Raw genomic sequence first — 24,503 nt, 5'->3', positions numbered from 1 at the left:
AGCGACCCGGCTTCCGTATGTTCTTCTTCTTCATGTTTTAAATAATGCATATTTACCCACTTCCGCCCTCTAGTGTTCTGGTATGCAGCACGGAATATCAAAACACATTTTACAGAAATTTATTTTTTATTTGATTTTTTTTTTAGAATAGAATAAGTTTAGAGCCGTATTGTGGTCCCGAAAGATAATATGAGAAATAAAAACAAGCACAAAACTCAAGTTTCCGACTTCCGTGTACTTTCCCTGGGTATTGCAGGTTTTGCCTGCTATTGGTCCAATTACGACGCGCGCGCGGTCCTGAGAGCGTCACTTCTGTCAACAAATAGTTTATGAGTGGGATTCGTCAGACGGCTAGCAGCGCTAGCCTTGCAGCGCTAGCCTAGCAGCGGTTCGCTGCGCCTACAGATACAGATTGCCGGTTTCTTGTGGATATGGAGGGAAGATGTGTCGTTGAAACGTGGGCAGACTTTGGTTTCTCAGGAACACCATGCGCAGCAAAGCTCGGGTTTGCTGCCGGGACAGAAGTCTTCGTCTGTCCCGGCAGAGACGAGATCTATGTCTTCAGTGCTAAGGAAAGAAAACTCACGGCAAGTAGCACAAAAGCCATTCTGATGATGGTGATAAAGCTCCTCTCCGCTCTGTGTGGATATTAACGCCATTATCTGTGCTTTGCTACAGGTTGTCCTGCAGCTTCCGGGTCCTGTGAGCGATCTGCTTCAGAGCCACGACGAGCAGCTTCTCTACGCTGCTTGCAGGAGTGGCGTTTATTGTGTCAGTTTACAATTGATTCTGTCCAGGTAGGGATCTACACGACCCTTCACCTCGTGGATGCTAATGAGTCATCAGTCACTCAACTTTATTGTGAAAATCTGTTTTCAGTCTCGAGACCTCAGACCGCTCACTAAAATGTAAAAAACTAAATCCTCTTCTACGTATACAGCCGAGCCCGTTTTAAACGATGTGACCTTCCTCCTCTGCAGAGCTCGAGGCTCCCCGGCCGATGAATCCAGCGGCCCGGTCGAGCTGAAAATATCCTCGGAGCATCTGGTCGTCCCGGAAGGAGCTCTGTCGCTGCTCCTTGTCGGCCCGAGACTCCTGACGCTGTCCCGGAGGGACATGTCCTGGGTTTTGACTTTGTACAACTGTCCAAAACAGTCAGCATCCGGCAGCTGTGAGACGCTGGCGTCATTCAGTCTGCCGGTGGTCTCCGGCTTCATGGACGAGGACACCGAGGGGAGGACGAGGACGCCTGTGCTCGTTTGCGTCCACTGCGGTGACGCGTCGGAAACATCCTCCTCTACGTCTTCATCGGAAACAACTGTAACCCACGGCAACCTCCACCTTCAGTCAATCCTCTTCAAGCTGCTGTTTGGGATTGACGCCGCCTTTGCCAAATCACCAGTCGTCCTCTGTGGCCTTCCTGACGGCCGCCTGTGTTTCCTTCCCCTGCGGCTCCCGGAGTCTCGGCTCAGAGTCCTGCACAGCCTGGAGCAGCCGCTCGTGTTCATCGGCGCGGAAACCCGGCCGGGACCCGCCGAGTGTTTGGTTGCAGTGGGCGAACAAGGGCGATTGGTGCTGATTAAAATGGACAACGGCAGTCCTGAGGGAGGGGGCGGGGCCGCTGCTTTCATTGAGAGGTGCGTGCCGGGACCTGTGATGTGCGGCTGTATGGATAAAAGCTGTCTTTACTACAGCACCGGGTCGGACCTGCTGAGACTGGATCTGTCAGGGGGAGAAGGCCGGGAAGGGGAGGAGGGCGCGTCCAAATCCAGGAAGACGGCCGCCGCCCTTCAGAGCCCCGCCAGTTTAAATGTGTGCAGAGTCGTTGCTTTGGCTGAGCCGACAAGTAACGCGACAGGTGAGCAGACTCCGACCCAACGTAGAAGTACAAGTACAAGTACGAGTACCGGCTGCAACGTCCAGGCACAAGGAAAATCCAGGCTTCGTCACCAAGGCGACGCAAATAGATTTTGAAAGAATGAAAAGTTCTAAAGCGTAATTGTCGTGGATTTAACTTTCCTAAATGAAGCGGGTCACCAGCTGGAGTCACGACTGGTGAATGTTGAAACGGTTAAGTTGGTAGCTCTGATGTTTATGCAGCTTGAATGAGAAACTCTTGAGTTTGTTGATTTCCATCTCTATATCGCATCGCGTCTCCTGACCCGCCTCCGCCTGGTGTGTTTGTGTATCAGGGGAAGTCCAGCTGCTGGGTCTGTCTGCCAGGGGGCAGCTCCAGAGAATTACCTTACCTGTGGGGAAATATGATTCAAAATGGCCCATGTTGCCCTCCGTAAAGGTGGATCGCACCTTTGGGGACGTCCTGGCAGCAATCGGGAATGTTTGCGAGAGGTATTCCCATCATGATTTCTTCCTGAACCTGAACCCAAACACGATTTATCTGATCACAGACATTTGATATTTTCCTTCCTTTTTAGAGCATCGATGCTGAAAAGTGCCATCAAGTCCAAAAAACAAATTCTGATGCACCTGAATCAGGTGCTCAACATTAGTTTCCTGCTGATCGACAGCCCGACTGATGAAGAGCGCCTTCGCGTCCCGGAGAAGCCGATCAGATGCCGCGCGAAGGCTCGGTGGAGTCGACTGCTCCAGAGAGACGAGCTGAGCCTGACGTGCGTTCTGGATAATTCCAGTCCGTACGTCCTGGAGCGCGGCTGGACGCTGAGCGTCGCCGTGTTCCCTCTGTCCTATCCTCTCAACGCGGGGGGCGACGGCTCCTCCGCGCATTTTTCATTCCCGTTCCACAACCTCCATCCGGGCGAAACGCTCGAGGTATCGCTGCCTCTGGCGCCGGGGGGCGGCGCGTCCTTCCCCGTGACGGCGTGCTGCTCGCTCGTCCTCTCGCTCTCAGCTCTCCTGGGAGAGGAGGAGGCGGCGGCGGCGGCGGCGAACCTCCCCGGTTTACGGAGTAGCTCCATCACTTTGCCCGTGAACACGCTGACGGTGGACTGGCTGCACGCCCTGCAGGCGATCGGCCCCGCAGACACCCAACGAAAGGACAGAGCTCATTTCGGCGCCGCGACGGATTCCGTCCAAGTCTTTTTGAGCTCACGCCACATCAGGCGCGGCCGAGGAGGGGCGGGAGGAAGGGGAGGCGCTACGAAGCCCGATGGAGCGCAGTGTTCAGCGAGGATACGGGTGCCGTTCGAGTTACTGAGGCGTTCGCCGGTGTTGAAAAGCTCCGGTCCGGATCCTCAGGGGTCAAAGGTCGCCTTAGACAATGTGTGTGGCTCTCTGCTGGAATGGCTGTTGTCTGACGGCCCCGGAGGCACGAGGGCGGCGTGCCGCGGAGACGGCAGCTCGGTGGTCCACGCCAGAGGTCCAGACTCGCACCCGGTCACACTGACTGCAAGAGAAGTAAAGAGTGACTTCATAATATATAGATTAAATAAATAAACCCTTTTTTATTTAATCCTTTAAGGGCTCCTTTGTTCTCTCCAGGTGAAAGTAGGAGCGGAGAGCGTGGGGGAGGAGGAGGAGGAGGAGGAGTCCCTGGCCACGGTGGAGGTTCAGGTCCAGAGCTCATCCATAGCAGCCGTGTGTGGACTGCATCACGCCGTGCTGCGCCGTGTGCAGGTGCAAACACACACATGCTCACCTCACAGGTAGACATATTTAGTCTACTCGACACAAACATAAAAAAAAAAGGTTTACTTCACTTTAATTTGCCCCCCCCCCCCCATCAAAAGGAGCGCAAAGTAGCTTGGAGCTACTCTACGGATCCTTTCGTATAGAAGTGGGAATTCTATTTTATTCTGATCCATACATTAGAATTTGTTGTAGCTGCAGGGGAACGAATAAATACGAGAATCTAAAGTAACAGGGTCGGACGTCGTTCACAAGGTTGTGCCGAGTGTCGAGCTAAACATGGACGCTGTGGCAGTTCCTGCTGTTGGCGCCATGCTTTGAATCTCCTTCAGCCGAATGTTTCTGCTGTGGGCCTCCACTCAGGCTCTGCTGCTGATGGCTCCTGGATGGGCTGCTTCCACACAGAAGGTCCAGAGTTTGGGTCTACGACGAGCACTGCAGCGGGCTGAGGTAGGAATAGCATGTAGTTCAGCTAACTCCGCCTAGCAGGTTCTGTTTACGCCAGTTTGTCTGTCTGTGAGCAACATAACTCAAACGGTTCTGTTGGGAATGTTACCAGGAACAGATGATGTCATTTCGGGGAGGATCTAGAAGAGATCCTGGATTATGGATCACTTTGAAACGTTTAACTTTTAAAGGAGGTCTGAGCTCTCTGGGTGCTTTTCTAGTTATTATTTTTGTCATTGACTTCTCTGTCGATTCTTAGTAATTACTTCCACCAAGGAGTTCATTTGTCCGTTTGTTAGTTTGGTTGGTCAACAGGATTGTGAAAACTCATATTGCGCTTGGGATGATAAGGCCAGAGTAGACCCCGATCCAGATACGGGAAATTCAAATAAACTATTCTTCAATAAGTTACAAAATTACAAATTAAGAATTTCATCAAGCACAAACCTTTTGTAAGACCAGAGACACATCCTGTGGCTCTTTGTTCATTTTCGTGGTTGTGTTTTTTTTAAGTGTCTTGGCGGTCCTTGTGAATTTGCGTCTCTGTCCTCCTCCCATCATATCAGGACATGTTACAGCAGATCCAGCAGAGCCGAGTCTCGGAGGCCTTTGGTGCGGGCGTGGCCGCGGGGCAGATGAACCCATCTCTTCTTAGCATTTACCGTGAACTCAGAGAAAACCCTGTTATTTTAATGTAAGTTATTTTCCGCTGCTGTTGTTATAATTCGTGGTCATTGTTGCATGATTCATTATTTTTCATTGTAATTTGTGCACGATCTGTAGCTCTAATAAAAAGCGGCATCCACATGTTATTCACCTTAACGTCTCTTATGTTCTTCATAAGTATGAAAGCCCCCCCCCTCCCCGCCCTGGTTGGGCCCTAATTCTGATGATGCTGGTGGAAATGGGGAAATAACAAAACATAGACAGCCTCACAAGTTTAGTTTCTGTCTTTATGTTCATGAAGGAAGGAGGAAATGTAACTAAGAGGCACAATGAAAGAAGGTTGGAATGACACCACACTGCCATCGAGCTGCTTATTACTGTCTGCCATGACTGTTAATAATCATCCAAAGACTTATACTCAAGAAAGCCGCTTGTAATGGGGGCTGGCCCGTCTCAAATGGCACCCTAATTCATTATACTTTATTATCTTTCTCTCAATAATGTCCAAATACATCTAAAGTTAAGCTTCAGAAAGTAAGAACATCCTGTAAGAACATTCCCCCCCATGTTTGGGGAAAAATAAATCTAAAAGGAAATCACAAAAGCTGCAACATTCATGTTGATTTTGCCGTTTCCGGGTCAAGCGCCGAGTCACTTCATCCAGATGTTGCTTTGCCGAATATGCAGGGTTACTTCCCTTTCTTGTTCATCGTCTCACTTGCATCAGACACTTCTTACCTGTGAGGTCTCTTCTGTGACAGGAAAGATGTCCGAATCATTAAAACTCAAAGAACTGCTGTCTTTCACCTCGAAGTGCCACAACTACGTCACAGATGAGGGCATTCAGAGTCGGGTATCCGGGCGGGGATAAATGTTGCACTTTGTTAATATTCCCAGAGAGACGATCTGCTCAGGCAGACCCCGTCTCCCTTCAGCGTACCTCCCTGGTCTCCATGGAGGTATTTGCCATTCTTGCCACGGATGGCAAGACGGCCGTGCTCCAGGAGCTCAAGAGAGAAATCCTCAGGACTTTCTCCGTCTGAGCAGACCAGCCCAGAACTATTCACGTACCAGAACCGGCCATCAACACCTGCAGGGTTTAAAGGTAGACAAACCATGTGAGACAGATGGATAGCCGTTAAGATGATCTATACATTGAGAATGATCGCAGATGCTCAACCTCCTGGACTACACTCTGCAAACTGCAGCAATCCATTTGCTCCTTTTTTCTCTTTTGGGAGGGTAAAAAAAAAAAAACGCCTTCTTTAAGAATTCATGTTGGATTTGTTTAACCAGTTGCATCCAATCAGCTCTTAATGTTATAAAACGTGTTTTTCTTTGTACACGGAGCAGTAACTCTACCGCTCAGTAAGAGCTGCAGTGCCTGAGCAAACACACAAACAATCCTGACCTTTAACCTGATAGGCACCGTTGCTGAAGTGTAAGGTGAAGATGTCATAGATCGATCGGCTGGCATCCAGCGTGTTGGAGTTCCTGTGGTGGCAGATGAAGCCGTTCTCTCCTCTCAGGATCAGCATGGGTCGGTTGATCAGTTTCAGAGTGAGCTGTTCATCTTCACCTAAAGCGGGTGACGGGCGAGGTGATGAAGACACATCACAGGGACAGAAAAGATCAGAGGGAGGCGGTAGATTAGCGAAGAAATGAGAGGAGCAAAGCGGATAGGACTGTCTCTTACCTGTGGAATCACTGACAGCCAAGAGCTGGCCATTCTTCTTGGTGCAGATGTATTTGCCATTGTTGGCTTTGAGCGCCACCTTGTGGCCAAGCCATTCCACTGAAAACATGGAGTTTGCTGTCCTGCAGTGGGACGGCAACAGGAGGGAAATGTAAGCTTCCATGTGTTCTTTCTTTGGGAAATAATCTGTGATTACATTCTGAGTGCAATAATGCTGTAAAAGAAAGTGGGATGAAAGATATTATGAAAGTTTCATTTGCCAACATTTTAGTGGATTAAGTGCATGTATTAATGCAGAGTAATCATTGATGACGTCTCTGTGATTAGCATTGTGCCAGTCTTTGTATCAGCCACTTCTCATGTTAAAGGATATATATTTAAACGACACATCCATAATGCAGTGGACAAACACAACTGAAGACGGGTTCACTTTCACTGCGCACTCACACTTCACTTGCTGTTATCTGGATTCCTCCGTGGGACACAAGAGCCCAGTAGTTTCCTTGGCTGGTGCGAAATGTACACTTCCTGGTTTCCTTGTCAATCTCCATCTGAAACGTTTCCATGTCTGTCTCATCTTCCTGATTGGCTGCAAGGCTGACTCCTGGGGGGGGCACACAAGCACATCCTGCCATTAATATTAAAGCATGAAAAACTTCAGGAGTATTTCATGCTCACACACACACACACACACACACACACACATATATATACTTTATATTATTTCTATGAGTTGTGTGAGAGTAATAGAAGATTATTATATGCCATATCATACTGCCCTGATATGCGAGTTTGTGACATGTGTACAAGAATAATTTTCAAATCTTTGCTTTGAGAACAAAGGACATCTTTAAAATGTAAAGGGAAAACTTTTTTCCATCAAGGGTAAATAAAAGGGAAAAAACTGCTGCCGTACAAACAGGGAATAAAAGGAGCTATTATCATGTGGATGTCGAAAGAAGGAGAAAAAAAATCAATAAAAATGTCTTCAACTTGCGGAGAAAGAACAAGGGCCAGGAGTTTCTCTCCTTTCAAGAAGACGATGAGCGTATCTGCCACATAACAGGAAAGGTAAACGACGTTTTTGACAGCCTAAATTTACGCTGTGCTCCTTAAAACAAATCCAAACAGTCACCGTAGATCCAGATGTTGGTGTATTATATTCCACACCATTAGGTTTGCAGCGCTTTGGCATGCTGTGTAAATTCACACACATTTAGAAGTGATAAACCTCTGATGAGTTCAGAGTAAACACAAATAGTGCACAGAGAAGGGTCACATTGGGACCCTGTTGCTTGATCTCTCTAAAAAGAGCAGAGCAATGAAGAGGCTTGAATTTGAGAGGGTTCAGCAACACCATTGTTTACGGGCAATCTCAAGTGATTTGTGCATGAAATGAACACATTCCACTGCAGATCCATTTTGGTTTCCACTCTGGATTCTCAGTCTCCGGTCAAAAGATCAAAATAATGCGTTTGGAAAACAGAAACGCAGCAGCCTGCTAATCAGCTTGTATATTTATGTTTAGGTTGGCCCAGCATGAAAGAGATGGTAATCATGTCTGATCCTGGGGTTACGTTTAAGTGGTTCCATCTTAAACTGATCAGACATGAGAAAATATCGTTTACCGAGGGTAAATACATGTCGCTTGTTTGGGGGGTCTGGGTGGATTTAAAGGCAGGATGTGCTGTAAATAAAATGTTCTCACTAAAGGCACTCATGCAGGGAAATTCTACACAGACAAGCTATCGCACAATGAATGCATATTTTATGTGTTTTCAGATATATCAGGTTTATCACAATGAGGCTCACTATTTCTGCTGATTCTACCAAATATTTCCCATAAACCTTTAAACATCTGAACACATCTGCAGACAGATTGCAAAAAACAAACAGAATATCTCTGAATTCATTCTTAATCCTTTAACAACAACAACAGCAACAATCCCCCCCATCCCTCCCTCTTTACCCCTGACCCCTCCCACCATCACCCCACCTCGGGCACTGGTTTTCTGCCCCCTTCTCAGCAGGATCCTGATATAATCAGCTTTTAAGTGCGATCCCTCCAATCCCCCCCCAATCCCCTCAATAAAAGAATAAAGGAATAACAGGAAAAGACCGGAGGATTTTATGGTCCATACTTAGCAGGATGTACAGATAATGACCAACCCTGCGCAACCCTCCAGCTAACAGAGCTACAACTGACCAAACAGATGGACAACATGGCAGGAAATGTAAATGAATGTGATCAAAAATGTTTTTATTTTTTTGCTAAAGGATGTTTGAAGGACAAGGCTGATGCTTCTTAGCGTTTGCAATAATAATAATAATTTTGTGCTCAATAAAGAAGAAGACCTTGAGACGAGTGATCCTGGATGCTCTGTGACACTTAAAAAGCCACCAGACAAGTTGACAAAAGTCCCACAATTTATCCCACAGAACACGATTTAATGTGTTTGTGTCTGGTGCTTCAACATATTAATATATTAAAGCCTTCAGCAGCCAAAGCTAATTTTTAGTAACATGAAATAATATTTTTAAGGTCCCATATTATGAAAAACTCACTTTTCCCATGTTCCTACACGACTTTTATGGTGGGTTTGGGTCATTATCATCCCCAAAACAGCTAAATGAACCATCCAATGGGGGCGGCAGTGGCTCAGTGGGTTGGGAAGCGGAGAAGTCCATCGGTTCACCAGCCCAGACAAAAAAGAGGAATGTGAGCTGGTGGCTGGAGAGGGGCCAGTTTTAGAGCACTGCCGATGATGATGATGATGAATATATTTATTAGATAGAATGTTAGAGTACAAGTACAGTCACACAGTAGCATGTATTACAGTACAAATAAAGTCAAACATCCTGATCTTCTGCACTCGATGTGCCCTTGAGCAAGGCACTGCCCCCCCCCCAATTGCTCCGGAAGTGCTGATCATGCCTTCACCCTATGCCCTCTCCGCATGCTCTGGGGCTCCCATGCATATGCATGATGTGTGTGGTTGTACTAGGGTGAAAATGGAATTTCATTTTGTGTTTGCAGTATAAAAAGTGTAAAAAAAACATAAAGACAATAAAAGTTAATCTCTTACAAACTTTTACCAAAGCAAAATGATTTAAATGAAGAACATTATACCACATTATCCCCCCCCAAAGTAATGCACAGATACTGCTCAAACTATCTGAGCTGTTGAAGGTGCTCGACTTTGAATGTCGGAGTATTATGTTTTATTCTCGACCGAAGTGTTTGTCTTATAATTTGATTTCAAACCGAACACACAGACTGGAGGAGGAGCTGCAACAACGACGTCATGGTTACTGAGCCGCTGGGACACTTTGATCTTATACACACCTGATAAAATAGGAATCACGAGGTCTTACAACCAGTTAAATTATCATCGATCTTAAGTGCATTTGAAGCATAAATTTCTGCCCCTCTACTCTACACCAATGCCTCGGGGCCCATCACTCTCATTCCCCTTTCATCTCGACTCAATATCATGCTTAGTCTACCTATTCCATGTGTCCATTTCACACTAATTCAACCCAGAAATGATCCTCTGACAGGGCTCAGCTGGGAACTCATGGACACGATCTGATAAATGAGAGGCGAGATGGAAGGGGAAGAGCAGAAGGACGGAGCACGAGGAAGTAAATCAGAGCGGCGGGGACAGATTAGATATGCCGAAATCCAAGCCAGCAATCTGCGGATATGAAAGTGTTGATGATCATCTTTGACACGCCCGCTGGTCAAGCACACCAAACCAGACGTCCTCATGCTGCAGCCGCAGTCACTGCACGCAGGTAAAACACAGGTAACATCAGGAGTGAATCCGAGCCCGGATCCAGCTCCACTTTATGGCCTTGTTCTACCTGCAGGCTGCAAGTGGAGCAAAGCCCAGCTAATCCATCAGTGAAAAATGCCTCTGACATCTATTATTAATGGTAAGATGATGCCACGGTCTCTGTTCTTTATGGTCCTCTCTCTCCCAATCCTTCACCCCTCGCTAATGTTTTTTTTAACATTCTTTTTTATAAATTTCAGTCCTGTTATATTTACCCACATGCATCGTTTTGTGTTTATGCATAATGCGCACGTGAATTTGTTTTTGCTCAAATGTTCATGTTTTAGAAATGGAAAAGGTTTCATTTCTTTTTCTCTGTTAGGGCAGAGTGGACTATAAACTGTAGTAACACACACACACACACACACACACACACACACACACACACACACACTACTGTCTGCAAAAGCATCATGCTCTTCCTCATAACGTCGGACCCTTTTCTTTGGTCACGAACACATTTCCATTTGCTTCTAAAAACACAAGTCAGCATCAGCCCTCTGTACTAAATGGAGCAGAAACAAAAGTACCACAGTGTGTGTGTGTGTGGACGGGTGAGGACGGAGGGAGGACGAAGTCAGACCTGGACATGCTTTTATTGTACAAAGTCTTGTGTCGTCCGCTCTGACTTCCATCTCCCCTTCTATTTTATTTTTGAAACACTGTAATGTATTCTAATTTGTATGCTGTAATTTTGATGTGACTTAACAATCTACACTTACACTTTCCAAGCAACAAATTTTAATTAAAGTTGCGAACTGCATGTCGAGGCAATTTAAAAAATATTTTTCCAACAGTTGATCGTTGCTGATCAGGTGCTACATCTCAGTATTACATCTTTGTTGTGAAAGCAGGATTCATCAGTGTTGGCGAAATAAGTTTGAAGTTGATTTGAAATAAATGCAGCCTCATAGGTAGAAATCATAAATTAAATATATTACGGTAAACAAATGTCATCTTATACCTCGTTGTGACTATCTTTGCGGTGTCATTTCTTGCCAGAGATAGCATATTCAAAGTCTCTTTGATGCTTTGCTTTCTAGATTCTCAGTAGACCAGCCCCAAATGAGGCCAGGGTTAGCAGGTTAGAGCAGGACCTGTAGGAGCAGAGGCTCTGGTCCCAGGTGAGAGGTAGCTTGGGTTTCTGAAAGCAGACCCCCCCCCCCCCTTGCCTTCCAGGAACAGGGGCCAACTCATCAATAATTCAAAACACCACCTCACCACTTGCCGCAGCAGGACGGTATGGTTTTGTGTGGGCGAGTGTGTTGAAGAAAGATAAGCGTTTGTAGGAAGAGAAAGAGAGACTGACAGAAAGGAACAAATGCGAGCATGCAGCGTTTCTCTCCGAGCTAACATTCATTCTTGAAGCTATTCTATATACTGTCCGCATGTTTTCTCCTGCGCCATATCTTTCCTTCCCTTGAATCAGTTTACACTGCTCCCAATCATTCGGTTTCTCAATGCTAACCAGGAACAATGAGCAAGGGGAGATTCGGTTTCAGCGCTGAAGTAACACAACCCAGCAGACGAGAATCTGCAGGCTGCGGATGGGTGTCATGACCAAGTGTGCTGACAAGCAGGGTTGGTATAACGCTAATCCATCCCAAATCCAGTTTTTAAATCAGACCAGCAAACCCTTTCCCACAATCAGTAACAAAGCACTTGGCAAGTCTGTCCGATTATATGAAACATGATGAAACAAGAGCTTTACATCTACAGTTTGTCCACTTTCTGCACTTCAACATCCATATCACAAGACCGGAGAGTAAAAACATAATACAGTATCAAGAGAGCATTACTCTACAGCATTCTGGATTCAAGCAGCTGCTTCAGTAAGCCCCATTACCCAACAGGGGAGGGGGGGGGGGGGGGCACTGAAAGAGAAGCAAGGGGGATTTTCAAAACGATCACCATCTATAATAGATTATTTCACTAAATGTCTGGTTTTATATTTACTGCAGAAATACAGCACCCTCTTTGATAACATGTTAGAACCCATCAAAGGTGAACTGTTAGTTATGCCCTGGATGGGCGCACGGTGACTCTCTTATTTGACAGTATCACTTACTGGTATTAGACTCGATCGCTTCAGCGGACTAACCTAAATCAATAAGCGGACGAGGCATTCGTCTCAGGTCTCACAGATGTTGCCGATAGTTTCCCATGTCGGTCTCGTCTGTCCTGTTTTCCTGAAAAGATGCTACTATCCAAAGTGATATCAAAGCATGTTGATGTGCAGACTACATTACCCATAATTACCGTTCCGCCCTTATCGGTTGTCAGTCATTAGAGAGCGGCCTATTCCCTTAATCATGCCTATTCAGTACTTCCACGAGTTAATGCCCTTCCCCACTGTAAGCTCAGATTTCTGTATCAGTGCACAGTGCGTACTGTATATGAACAAGTAGTGGTAACTGTAGTACTAATAGCATTTGCTGCCCCTCTGCTTCATTATGCATGCGAGCAGGTCAGTGTGTATCAGCTAAAGGCTCATATGACCACCCACAGTAGCCCATATATAAAGGTCACCCGTCCTCATTCAGGACCTGGAGCTGCATGAGATGCAGTTTGTGCGTGCAAAATCTGATTAGTGATGACATGATCTCTCTGCTCTCCTACCTTGTCTTATGGAGACATATCGGCCATTGGCTGCGATCAGAACCACCTGTGGGTGGCTCTCCTCCAGGTCAAACAGTTCATCTTTTCCTGCTTTGGAGCACCGCCCGGACCTCAGGGTACCCGTAGGCCCCATGGGAGACAAATACTTCCCCTCGCAGTCTTTAAAGGCCAGCTTCCCACACTTCAGCTCTAGCGTGTACGCTGTGGTCTTCCCACTCTGCGTCAAGAGCTTCCCGTCATTGTTGAGGAAGCGACCGTCGCATGTCTTAAGACAGTACTTCCCATCCAGGTACACGAGAGTCAGGAGGGCTGCCACCCCCCAGGGAATATTCACATCCACAGCGATTTCCCCGTCCTCCGCAGAGAGGTGGGCGTAACGCCTACGGGCCACAGACAGCAGGTTGGCCTGGGGATGTAGCGCTAGGTGCACCGCCCACAGCTCAGCATCTGTGATTACCTGAGCAAAGCAGGACAGGTAGTCCCGAGAGCCGCCAAAGAAGCGGAGGTGCGGCTCAGACTGCAGGGCCCAGCGGCCATCTGACTGGGCAACGATGAGGTAGCGGCAGTCAGAGACGTGCCCCTCAGCCTCACAGGTGACTTTGCCGTCCTTGTCAGAGGCCAGGTAACGTCCGAGGTGGCTGCGCAAGTAGACCACCTGGCCGTCCTGAGAGTCTTGCTCAAGGGTCCATACCTGCTTCTTCTTCAGGCTGGATGCTGACGCGTTCACCTGAGAGACAAGAACAAATGTCGCCATGAAGGCATTTCCATCCTGGTTGAATCGGTAAACATTCAAACATGTTTTCGCCTCTTCTTTATGCAACCGATGGCGAGTCTGTACCTTGAAGCCAAAATTCTCAGCAGTGAGGTAACGACCCTCGTGGTTGATCAGACCAAACTGCAACTTCAAGGGGGGGTTCCCATTAGCAGGCATTTTCACCTGTGGATTCAGGAACGTGTGAAAGATGACACAACAATTGATGAGAAGTTAGAGACGGAGTGAAGACAGAGGAAAGTGGTGACATGGGGTGGGGGGTGTGTGTGTGAAATGGGGAATATGAGTATTTTGTAAAAGGTGAGGAAATAAGGCAGGAGATGAAGTCATGGAGAATGATGAAATGAGAAAGTCTTAGAGACAGGAAATGGATTCATTGAGGTACAGTATTTAAAGCAGTCCCGAGACCACAATGCCTTCCCCTGCCCATGGCTCCATCGTACAGTTTTCCAGCTACAGTTTCCTAATTTACTTACTGCGGTTTTGTGGCTTCCCGTTTGCAGTTCCTGCGGCTCCAATTCCAGCTCCCAGATTTAAGGGGCTTCCTCCTCTAGAGTCCTTTTGTGATTCTTTCTCTTGCCTCTCCCTCTTTTGCCAGCGCGCCGCTCACGTTTTCCCAGCTCACCTCCAACAACCGCTTCTCATCTTAATCAGGTCAGAAGCAGCAAAGACTTGCGTAAACCTTGACCTCGCTTCAGCCTGGAGTCCGGTGTCGGCTTCTGTTTCTCTTTCAGACTAGTTTTGATCGGGACGACTCATCTCTGCTGCTGACCCTCTTCCCCTTCCTCTGTCTTGTTGGGCAGCACTCTTTCGTTCAGCCTCACTCCTGTTCTTGCTTCCCTTCTTATTCATCCCGAAGGCTCGATCACCTGGTACCCCCCTTATTAGCCCTCCCTGGAGCTTTTGTTTTTGCCCCTCCTTTGGCTCCTTTGCTTACTTATCTTTGGATTGCATCCAACGCTCCGAATCTCTTGTTCACCTTCCCGAAAGTCCAGATTCCCCTCGTTTAGCAGATGAAATGGAACGTTCTCTGCGCTCCTCCGAACTTTATGACCACAAAGACTCCTTCACGCGTTTCCTAAACATAAGCTCGCCATCAGAACTGGGTGCTCACCTCTGTGGCTTTTACCTCCCATCCTCTCCTTCTCTCCCGCTGCCTTTCTGTGCCCCCCCGCGCTCCTGCCCTTCACCGCTTGTGAAGCATAAAGGCAGGTAAGCAGGAACAATGCACGTGCATAAACACACGCAGCAGGTAACCAGAGCGCTCCCTGTGCCTTTGGGCTCGCTGCCTTTGTGCGGCTCCGCTTACTTGCCTATAATGTGGGTTTGGTTACACATCTTCTCTGATTGCAAGCTCTCGGGGTCCGATCTAAAAGGAAATGTGTCCAAGAGGCCGAGGGGGGGGGGGGGGGGGGGACTTTAAGTCCAAACCTGGGAGGTAAAAGGAGATGACACGTGTTGTATCAAGACAATAATACGCTAATCAACATATGGGCTTTAAATGTGTGTGCGCCTCTGTGTGTGTGTGTGTGTGTGTGAGCGAGTGATCAACATTGCCAATCAATATATTAGAAATCTACTATCTGAAGTAAACAAATCTGTCAGTTCCTGAATTCATCTAATCCTCCAGCCAATCATCCCAACCTGGCTAATCTATAGGAATTAACCCTCTCCACTCCCTGAACACACACACACACACACACTCCCCCACACACACACACTCCCCCACTGCTTGTCAATGGCTATAATATAATATATATAATGGCTCCACACACACACACACACACACACACACAAAGGTCAAACAAGGGTCCCAGGGTTCACAGCAAACACCACCCACCTAAAGATTTACTTCTCCTGACCCAGACTTGAACCGCTGCACTTAAATCGAAATGTGATAAACAATGTGCGTCTCTCACGCACACGCACACACGTGCACACGCGCACGCACACACATGCACACACTGATACTGAAGAACATGAGTGCGTGAACACTGAACAGATGGGCACCCCACATTTCTGAGATGCTGACTTGAGATCAGATTCCCTTGAATCCCTGAAATTTGCTGTATTGCATCTAAATTCCATAGAACTAACACAGGGATCCGTCTTGACTCTACTTTAGAGTGATTTAAATAATAACCACACTTTTACAAGACACAAAACAACGTCCCTTTGAAACTGGAACACCGAGGGTGTGCAACTTATTCACCGCATCATCTTCAGTTTGTGTTCCTTAATCTTCAGAGGACGTCGTTGCTCTGCAGACAAGATTAGAAGCCTGATGTATCCTCTTTTAGATTGACAGTTTTGTGTTTCACAATCAATGTTTAATTCAGTTGGTTTACCTTTGAAACCAAGACGTTAAAAAGACATTTAGCTTGAGTGTAAAAATTGTGTGTTTTCACACCCACTTCATGAAGTGAATCAGGACAAAAGCTTTTAAAAAGAAAAAAACCTCTCCACCTTACCTGTTTGTTCATAAATAGACTTAATGATGATTCTCTGCCTGGGTCTCATCCCCTAATGCGTGTAATTTGTTGTGAGCACTTGACACTCCTTATCTTTAAAATAAGATCCTCTCCTTCGCGCATGTGAAGTCCTTATCAGAGAAACATTGCTATTTCTCGCTCGTTCTCACTTATTTTTAAATCAAGTCGCAAACACAAACACAAACACAAACATACATGCCTACCAATACTTACACACACACACACACACACATAGAAAACACACAGCAGAAAATGGGAGGAAAAAAGAAGGCAGGAGCTGGAGACAGACACACAAATCAAAAAAGTCATATACTGTTATTGTTATCAGTGCTATTATTTTCATTACTATCACCATTATCACTATTACTGTACTTCCTCATCAAACGTATCCTATCCCACGCATCATTAGCTCGCTCTTTGTGCCCCCTGGGGGGCCGCGTCATCGTCTGCTGATGTGCCGACACTCCTGCTGCCGTCTGCGTGGTGACGCCTGTCGATAGCCAAACAGATGTTTCCCCCCCCCCCCCACACTCCTTATTCGGGGGATGACGGCTGTGCCAGGTTCACCGTGGCAACCGTGGGATGGTGCTTTAGAAGCCATTATAGCGGTCCTCTGATGACACTCAAATAGCTATCATTACACCTCCTCCAAGGAGACACGGGGGGAGGAGGGAGAGAAGGAGGTGAGAAAGGAAAAAGAGAGACGAGGCAACGCCGGATGCATGTATGGGAGGAGGTAAGGGTGAAGGCTGGAAGGAAAAGAGAGTGGAGGAGCCGATGAAGAACAAGGGCCGTGTTAAAGAGAGGAAAAGGAGGGTGAAGGGTGGGAGACGGGTTAAGGGTGCAAGGAAGCGGAGGCAGAATTGGCAAATTTACACAGGCAGACATGGGTGGGAAGTTAAAGACACATTCACGGAAGAAGGGATGAGAGAGAAGGGAGTGACAGAAAGAGAGAGAATGGGGAATTCAAAATGAATGTTTTCTGCGTTAACAGCCTCCAGGCTTTTTCTACCCTATTAAGTTCTATTCTGCCATTACTGAGGACGGCGGGGTGCCGCCTCGAACCCCACAGTGTCCTCCTACTCTTACAGACACTAACCTCCCTCCCTCTCTCAATTTCCTCCTCCAGTCATCCTGTGTTTCCCCTCCGTCTTACGTTCAATTCCAGAGGTTGTGAACTGAACGAAAGAGAGATCGGCTGGATCCATTTTTGAGTCCGTTGTACTCGTTGTTGAAAAAGTATGCCCAAACAAGCTCTAAGAGCTTCTAACTGCTGTCTCGATTTGTTCGTGGCTATGTCTGTTTCCTTACTCTCTTCCCTGATGAAAAATCTATTTATGTCAGGATCCAAATGTATACAAATATGCATCACAGAGCAACTTGTTTCAATCAAACTATGACTATCTAATGGGCGAGAAGCATGCTTGAAAATAAATATATCATCAATGATGATCGTAAGGAAATGAAATACATGTTTTTAATGCGTGTTTTGGATACTTTTAGAAACGTTAAATCACATGTGTCAGGGTGAAAAATGAACATGCAAAGGAAATATGCTTTTATCTTTAATCCTAGCACTTTTATTTTAACCTAAAATCTCATTTTTGCAGCAATGTCTCTGACATCAATGCAATAATGAACTTTGCAATAACATGTTTGTAGTAAATACATCAGAGCTTTTAGTTCAAATTTTCTTGCAGTCACATGTACCCCTCCTCTCCTCTCCTCTCCTCTCCTCGCCTCTCGCAGCTGCAATTCCACATGCCACCGCTGAGGGGCAGCGTCAGCCTTCTTGCACTGACTCCTTGCCTCTTGCGTATATTTTTTGGAGGTTACAAAAAGGAGAGGGGGAAGATTGATGCATGGTTTGTCAACGTTGGTGCCTTCGTGACTGCACAGCCTAGGAAGGAAGGACTTTAGTGCTATTTAAAATAGCTGCTTTTTAGTGCTTTTGGAGTGACTTGGAAAAAAAAAAAAAAGAAAGGCGTGAACTGTTACCAACTGTAAAACATCAGCACAATTAAATCGAGGAAGAGGTTATTTACCTTATTTAAATCATTTCCAGTGTAAAGGAGGCTGTGCATGACGTAACAGGAGCAGGTTGGCCCTGCAGTGTGTGAATGTGGGTTATACCTCACTGCTGGGCCTCCTCTTCTCATGTGCTTTTAATCTCATTGGGTTTCTTGCATGCTGATTTGATTATGATCAGTGCAACACGCAAGACTTAAAAAAAAAAAAACGCTGCAGTCGCCCTGTGATCTAAAATCGTAGAGTATATATAACCCTCGGCCCTTCTTTAAACGCGTCTGAAACGGGCCTTTGAAACTGTCTGGATTAATTTATATATTGTGTTTCTGAAAACAAACCGCCTCTGAATCATTCATTAATTCACATTTGGCTATTACGGTGCGGGTTTCCGTTTTATGAGCAGGATTGGCTTCTTTCTGCGTGGGAGGAAAGAGTTAATAACAACGGGCTGAACGTGACGAGGGGGCGGACGCGCTGAAAAACAGACAGCCAATCCACGTCGAGACCGACACATTGCGAAATGGTGATTGGTCGACACTCGGTTATTGTTCTTTGGAACTCAGACCCCACGTGGGGGACGGTCCCCCCCCACCCCTCCCGGTCGAGCTCTTATTTGACGAACTCCCACACTCCAGACACGCCCATGGCAGATCTCGCTGTGTGATTGGCCGAGCCTCCACAACCCCCTTCCTCCAAGCTTCTCGCCGACCAGCTTTTGTTATTCCGTCCGAGAGGAAAGGAAATATCCGTTGTCGTTTTAGCCGAATGCGCGCGAACTCGGCTCGGTCATTCCGAACCGGTCCGACCCCCCCCCCCCCCCCCCAAAAAAAAAAGATGTCGAAACGCGACATTTAGCGCAGAGTCGTTGTATTTGGGTGACGAATCTCCCGTCGCGTCTTTGGGTCGCCCGGTTTCCTCAGACGCTTCGCTCCACGCACGCACCGTAACACGCAATTAATTTATATATCTTACAAAAGATTAAAAGATGGTGGAGGTTAATCAATCAATCTATATATCTTTCTGTCTGTCTTTTTAAATAATTGGAAACGTAATTAAATATTTAAAAAGTAAAAAAAAAAAAATCTCCATTGATTTATTTATTTATTGTTGAATTACCTAAACTAGAAAAGCACTCCATTATAAATAAATGGGAAATTATTTGTGTTTGTGTGTGTGTGTGTCCAGACAGGTATCCGGATCACTCTCAAAATTTAATGGGATTTAAGTTAGACCAAGACTAATCTTCACATTTGTTTTCATCCGTCCATTAGTTTTCCCCAAATCCTGCTAACAGACAGACAAACAAAGAGACAGACAGACAAATGGCATCAAGAAATAGCCTCTTTGGCGGAGGTGGTAACATACCGGTAAGTGATAAAATCCAAATCAACTCAGGTTTGTATTCTTTGCAAAGTATGTAGAATTCGCAGTAAATGTACTTAATAAATGTCAAAGTTGAAACTCTTTATTTATTGAATATATTTGTTTGTGTCAGGACTGTGTCAACACCAAAATCTGATATTTTCAGATCAGATTTCAATCACCTTCATATTGCATATCTGAGTTGTGCCCATTTCGTTTGAACGTGAACCATTATATTTGAATTCATGCGACTCATGCGCCGAGTAATGTCATAATAAACCAACACCGGCAACGTGGCGATACAAAATGTCCAGCGACGGGAGCAACAATGCAGAGCGTCAGCTGTTCACACACAGAGGGTGACGTGTCTGCAAAACTATCACATCACTACTACTGCATCTATTCAATACCCTGATTGTTTGTTGTAGTGATGCATACGGCGTGTGCAAAAGTATATCCACAAGTATGCCCTGTAGTTTTGGAGGACAGATACATTTAGGAAGGAAGTCAGAGTTTCTTCCATGTCTGGTTGCGTTGGTCTGCAGCGATATATGACAATTACTGAAGGCATTTACATAAAGCATGGTGGGAGGATTGATCTTTGTCCACAACAGACCCCCCCATTTAAATTGCTGCGGATCCAGAGAATCCACACCAATTTTATTTTTCTTCCTTTATTTTATTTAACAATGGCATATTTCAAGGCTTTCATTTCTCAGGGAACAATACATGAATCTTGATGAAAATAATCTGCCATATTTTTGGGGTTGGTATCTACAATTTTACTGCTGAAAATATGGATTTGGCAAGTTTAAATGTTTGGCTGTTAAAATTCCAGGAACCTTATATTGTGATTTCTGGGCGTTTGGTTTGGCTTCAGGCTTTATTAAATTAAAGGGGACATTCTAATGCTAATATTTAGCAGCATTTCCCTTGATCATCATTTTCAGTCAAGTGCCCTTCTAAATCCAACATCCACTTTCTGCTCTTTGCTATATGGTCTGCATAAATTCCTGGGAAAAATATTTGGCTCTTAACATGGCAGATGATGTTTTTTGTTTTTTTTGATGTGTTGCTTATGGGAGAATACCAAATGAAAGCTGGTCAGAAAGTGCTGGTCAGCACCAGCGGATACATGACCAGTCTCTGTTCTGTTTTTCGTCAGCCCGCCCGTACACACATATAATACCAGCGTGATCCTCGTAGAGCGGCTACGTCGAGCCTTGTTGGGACTTCTACCTCTAAAAAGCATCCATTTCCCTTTTGTCTTCCACTTGAATTGCTAAATAATCCTAAACTCAGCTCCGAGCGAATCCCTTTCCCATTCAGTTCACCTCGGAATCGGGATCAGCCGAGCTTTTCTCCCTCCGTCCTGTGCCGGAGCCGTGCTGTGGATTTAGCTCGCTTCTGATACAGCAGCAGCAGGCGTGGCGGCCCTCGCTGTGCAATGGCTGCAGGTGGGGAGCCGGGCCGGCAGGGAAGGGGGATACCCCCCGTGTGCACTCAGCAATTGTTGTCGTGGCAATGGTGGCCGGAGTAGTGGTTGTCAGGGAGATGGCGGTTGCTTGTCTGACCCGGTCCCCTCGCGCTGTCACCGTCATTATTGATGCACGCTGCTGCTCGGCATTGTGGGAGTGTAGGAGGGAGGGCGGAGAGGACAACGGTTAATGAGTTCAGGAGGAATGGGGGACTCTTCCTGCACTCTCTCTCCTTTCTCTGCGTTACTGTCTCTCACTGTGCTTCCTCATCACCTCTCTCGCCCCCCCCCCCTGCTCCCTCTCGCCCCTTCATTTCTCATGGGTGTCGGTCTTGTGCAAGTGTGCATTAAGAATGTGTCTTTGTCATGATCCATCATGGCAAAATGCACTTTCCCCTTCTCACGCAGGTCCGTACAGAGAGAATATGCATTCCACAGCCCCTTAAACAAACTTCAACCACCCGAGTAAATGACTAACCCTAACCCAAATCCTAATCTAAAGCTAATCTTAACCTTAACCCAAAAGATTCACCCTCAAGCAGCCTGTTGAAGGCCTTTGTAAATATGAGGAACAACGGAAACGTCCTCGTGTTCCGTAAACGTCTTCGATCGCGAGGTCTAAAACTCCGACTGGTTCTCATGAACGCAGCTGCTAAGAAAAACATGTTCTCCCACACCTTTACTCGAAATGCGTAACTGACTCATTCACAACCCCCCCCCCCCCCCCCCACACACACACACACAGATGCTGCCCTGCTGATCTGCCCGAAGCTAGGAGAGCTAGCAAGATTAATAATGACCCCTGACTCCCCACAGACAGACCCAAATATACACAGTTTGGCGAGAGAGTCAGAGAGAGAGAGGGTGAAGAGAACGAAGGGAAGGACAAGGTGGTGCCAAATGTGACTAAAAATACACAGTTTAGAAAGAAAGACACAGAAAATGTATACAGTTTAGGGAGCGATAGAGGTGCGCTAAGGAGAAGTGGGAGGCCAGACATGAAACAGTGGAGTGGAGCGAGTGTGTCAACACTAAGTCTGCTATATTTAAATCTACGCTCTGCTGACACGACTGTAAGTGGGTGAGAGAGAGTGACATCAGACTTACTGTGTCGCTCTCCACCAGAGAAAGAAAAAGCACGTTTCCCAAAAGCATACATTATTATTTTACGGTTGCAGCGAGGTTTTGGTTCATCATTATTAGTCTGATGATTAGGACCAAGGGGCGTCTCTGGTAAACGAAGCCACGTTGCTACTTTATGTCCAACAGAAATAAACGTATTTACTGATTGATTTTAAGGCAATGGTGCATTCATAATTAAGGGGTTGCGTGTGTTAATGAGAAGGTCTCATGGGGAACAGGGAGGATACAATAGACGTAAAGAAGGTCGAGGACTTCAGGTACCTCGGGTCAACAGTGCAGAGTGATGGAGAGAATGTGGAAAGGAAGTGAAGAATCGTGTGCAGGAAGGCTGGAACGGGTGGAGGAAAGTATCAGGTGTGCTCTGTGATAGGAGAGAGTCAGCGAGGACAAAGGGAAAGGTCTACAAGACGGTGGTGAGGACAGCCATGATGGACGGCTGAGAGACAGCGTCTCTGAGGAAAAGACAGGAGGCGGAGCTAGAAGTGGAGGAGATGAAGATGCTGAGGTTCTCCTTGGGAGTGACCAGGTTGGATTAGAAATGAGACACCAAGAGGAACAGTGAAGGTTAGACATTTTGGAGACAAGGTCAGAGAGACCAGACTTTGATGGTTTGGACATGTCCAGAGGAGAGACAGGGACTATATCGGGAGAAGGATGCTGAGGATGGAGAAGATACATGGACGTAGTGAGGGAGGACATGAGAGTGGCTGGTGTTGGGGAGGACGATGCAAAGGACAGGGTGAAGTGGAGAACGTTGGGTTTCTGTGGTAACCCCTGATGGGACAAGCCAAAAGTACAATAGTAGTTCCTAGCTAGCCCGTTCTTAATCCCCGTCACTGAACTTAACTTTATATATGAAAAGCAGACACATGATGGCTGATGTGATTGTCCAAGAAGGTGGAGACATGGACAATCATAACAGCAATGGGTGGAGCTGCCACTCTGAGCATATCAATGAGGCTTAAGAAACTATGGATGACATCACACAGACTGCATCAGAACAGTTGTTGCATCAAAGTCGCACAACTTGATGGGCCAGACGTTCACCCAAGACAATTCTCTAACGGGACGGGAAACACCAGCAATGAAAGACGCTTTACAAGTTCTCCCTGTGTGAACATTCTTCACACACACACACACACACACGCAGCCTTATGGTCATTGCTATGCCCTCACTGAGTTGTCGCATGCTTGCTTTCTATTCTTCGGGGGATTTCTGTTTCGGACTGTACTTAATGCAGCCTCTGCATCTGTCAACGCGAGCCGAAGCTTCTCCAGCAAACTCTGAAATATTGCTGTCAATATTCCAAAAGTACTCAAGAAAGGGAAGGAGACTGAGAACAGACGTGGAACTGAAGCGAAAAAGAGAAAGGGAAAGTGAGCACTACTAACCGGGCATCACTCGTCTGTCCTGATTCCCCCCCCCCCCCCCCAGTGTATTAAACTGTGTTTACACTGTACTCGGATCAAGAACAGGACAAATTACATGCTCATAGAGATATAAACTCAAACCAGATGGCGTTGCTTCTGCTCTGAATAATGGTTGGTGTTTGGTTCTGCTTTCACGGCCTTGACTCTGCCATCGCCTCAAGAATAAATTAATTGGCTTAGGCTTGGTTTTGATTGTTTGCAGAGGACTATTTTTTTTGTATTCCTCTGGCACTTGGGCTAATGTGTAATGTGATCATTTATTGAACTCTGGAGGTAGGGACATTTAAAAGGCAGGAAGTCATCATCAGCTGGCAGACGTCCTCCTCTATAGAATACCCCGCCGTGCAGAAGTATAATGGGCTAAAGTAGCTCCAGTTATTCAAGACACAATCAGACAAACTGTTTATTCTATTTCTGACTGAATGTTGAACAAACGAATCTAACCGATCTGAATCTGCATTGACATTGAACAAATGAGTACATTTCGTAGCTCCTCCCACTTCTCTCGGCTGCGATTGCCTCCTGGCTAAACACTCACTGAATGCAAACTGGACGCCATAGAAACAATCGTGTTTGCAACTGATTACAGTGCTGGTAAACTTACAATCAGTGTTTGCCTCGGCTGCGTTGTTCTGTCCTGGCGCTGAGTGCTGAATTGCACCGCGAGCTTGGATATTATGAAGTGAAGGTTCTTGCTGTCAAAATTATATCTGAATTTCAATCACTTGCTAAGAGAAAGAAGCTAATATGTGCATGTTTGGTCGACTGCTGAGATTTGATTGTTGGTGTCAATAGCTTGCTGATTGTCCGGTCAGTTTTCATTAAAACCATTGTAGAAGAAGTAGCTGAACAAAATATCGTAATTAATCGAGGTCCAGTCAAACGCCGAGTGGTGAAGAAGAATGTAGAAAACATGCTGGAAATA

General features: G+C 46.3%; 2 protein-coding genes across 2 annotated transcripts; one reads left to right on the top strand and one right to left on the bottom strand.

Moving 5' to 3' along the window:
- Positions 1-431: 431 nt before the first annotated feature.
- On the top strand, positions 432-4,845 carry faap100 (FA core complex associated protein 100). Its single transcript, XM_068754883.1, has 8 exons — positions 432-587; positions 679-797; positions 981-1,858; positions 2,193-2,349; positions 2,436-3,375; positions 3,460-3,594; positions 3,970-4,056; positions 4,620-4,845. Exons 1-8 carry the CDS (start codon positions 432-434, stop codon positions 4,749-4,751), a joined length of 2,604 nt encoding a protein of 867 aa, XP_068610984.1. The 3' UTR covers positions 4,752-4,845.
- A 758-nt stretch (positions 4,846-5,603) lies between these two features.
- Positions 5,604-13,804, bottom strand: fscn2b (fascin actin-bundling protein 2b, retinal). Its single transcript, XM_068754547.1, has 6 exons — positions 13,712-13,804; positions 12,874-13,600; positions 6,863-7,019; positions 6,416-6,537; positions 6,131-6,298; positions 5,604-5,809 (listed from the first exon to the last, which is right to left on the bottom strand). The coding sequence occupies exons 1-6, from the start codon at positions 13,802-13,804 to the stop codon at positions 5,604-5,606; spliced, it is 1,473 nt and encodes a 490-aa protein (XP_068610648.1).
- Between the last annotated feature and the right edge of the window lie 10,699 nt (positions 13,805-24,503).

This window comes from Brachionichthys hirsutus, chromosome 21 (genome assembly GCF_040956055.1).
Source record: "Brachionichthys hirsutus isolate HB-005 chromosome 21, CSIRO-AGI_Bhir_v1, whole genome shotgun sequence".
NCBI lineage: Eukaryota > Metazoa > Chordata > Actinopteri > Lophiiformes > Brachionichthyidae > Brachionichthys > Brachionichthys hirsutus.
The sequence above is the reverse complement of the archived record's forward strand: the minus strand, read 5'-3'. Positions and strand labels throughout refer to the sequence as shown.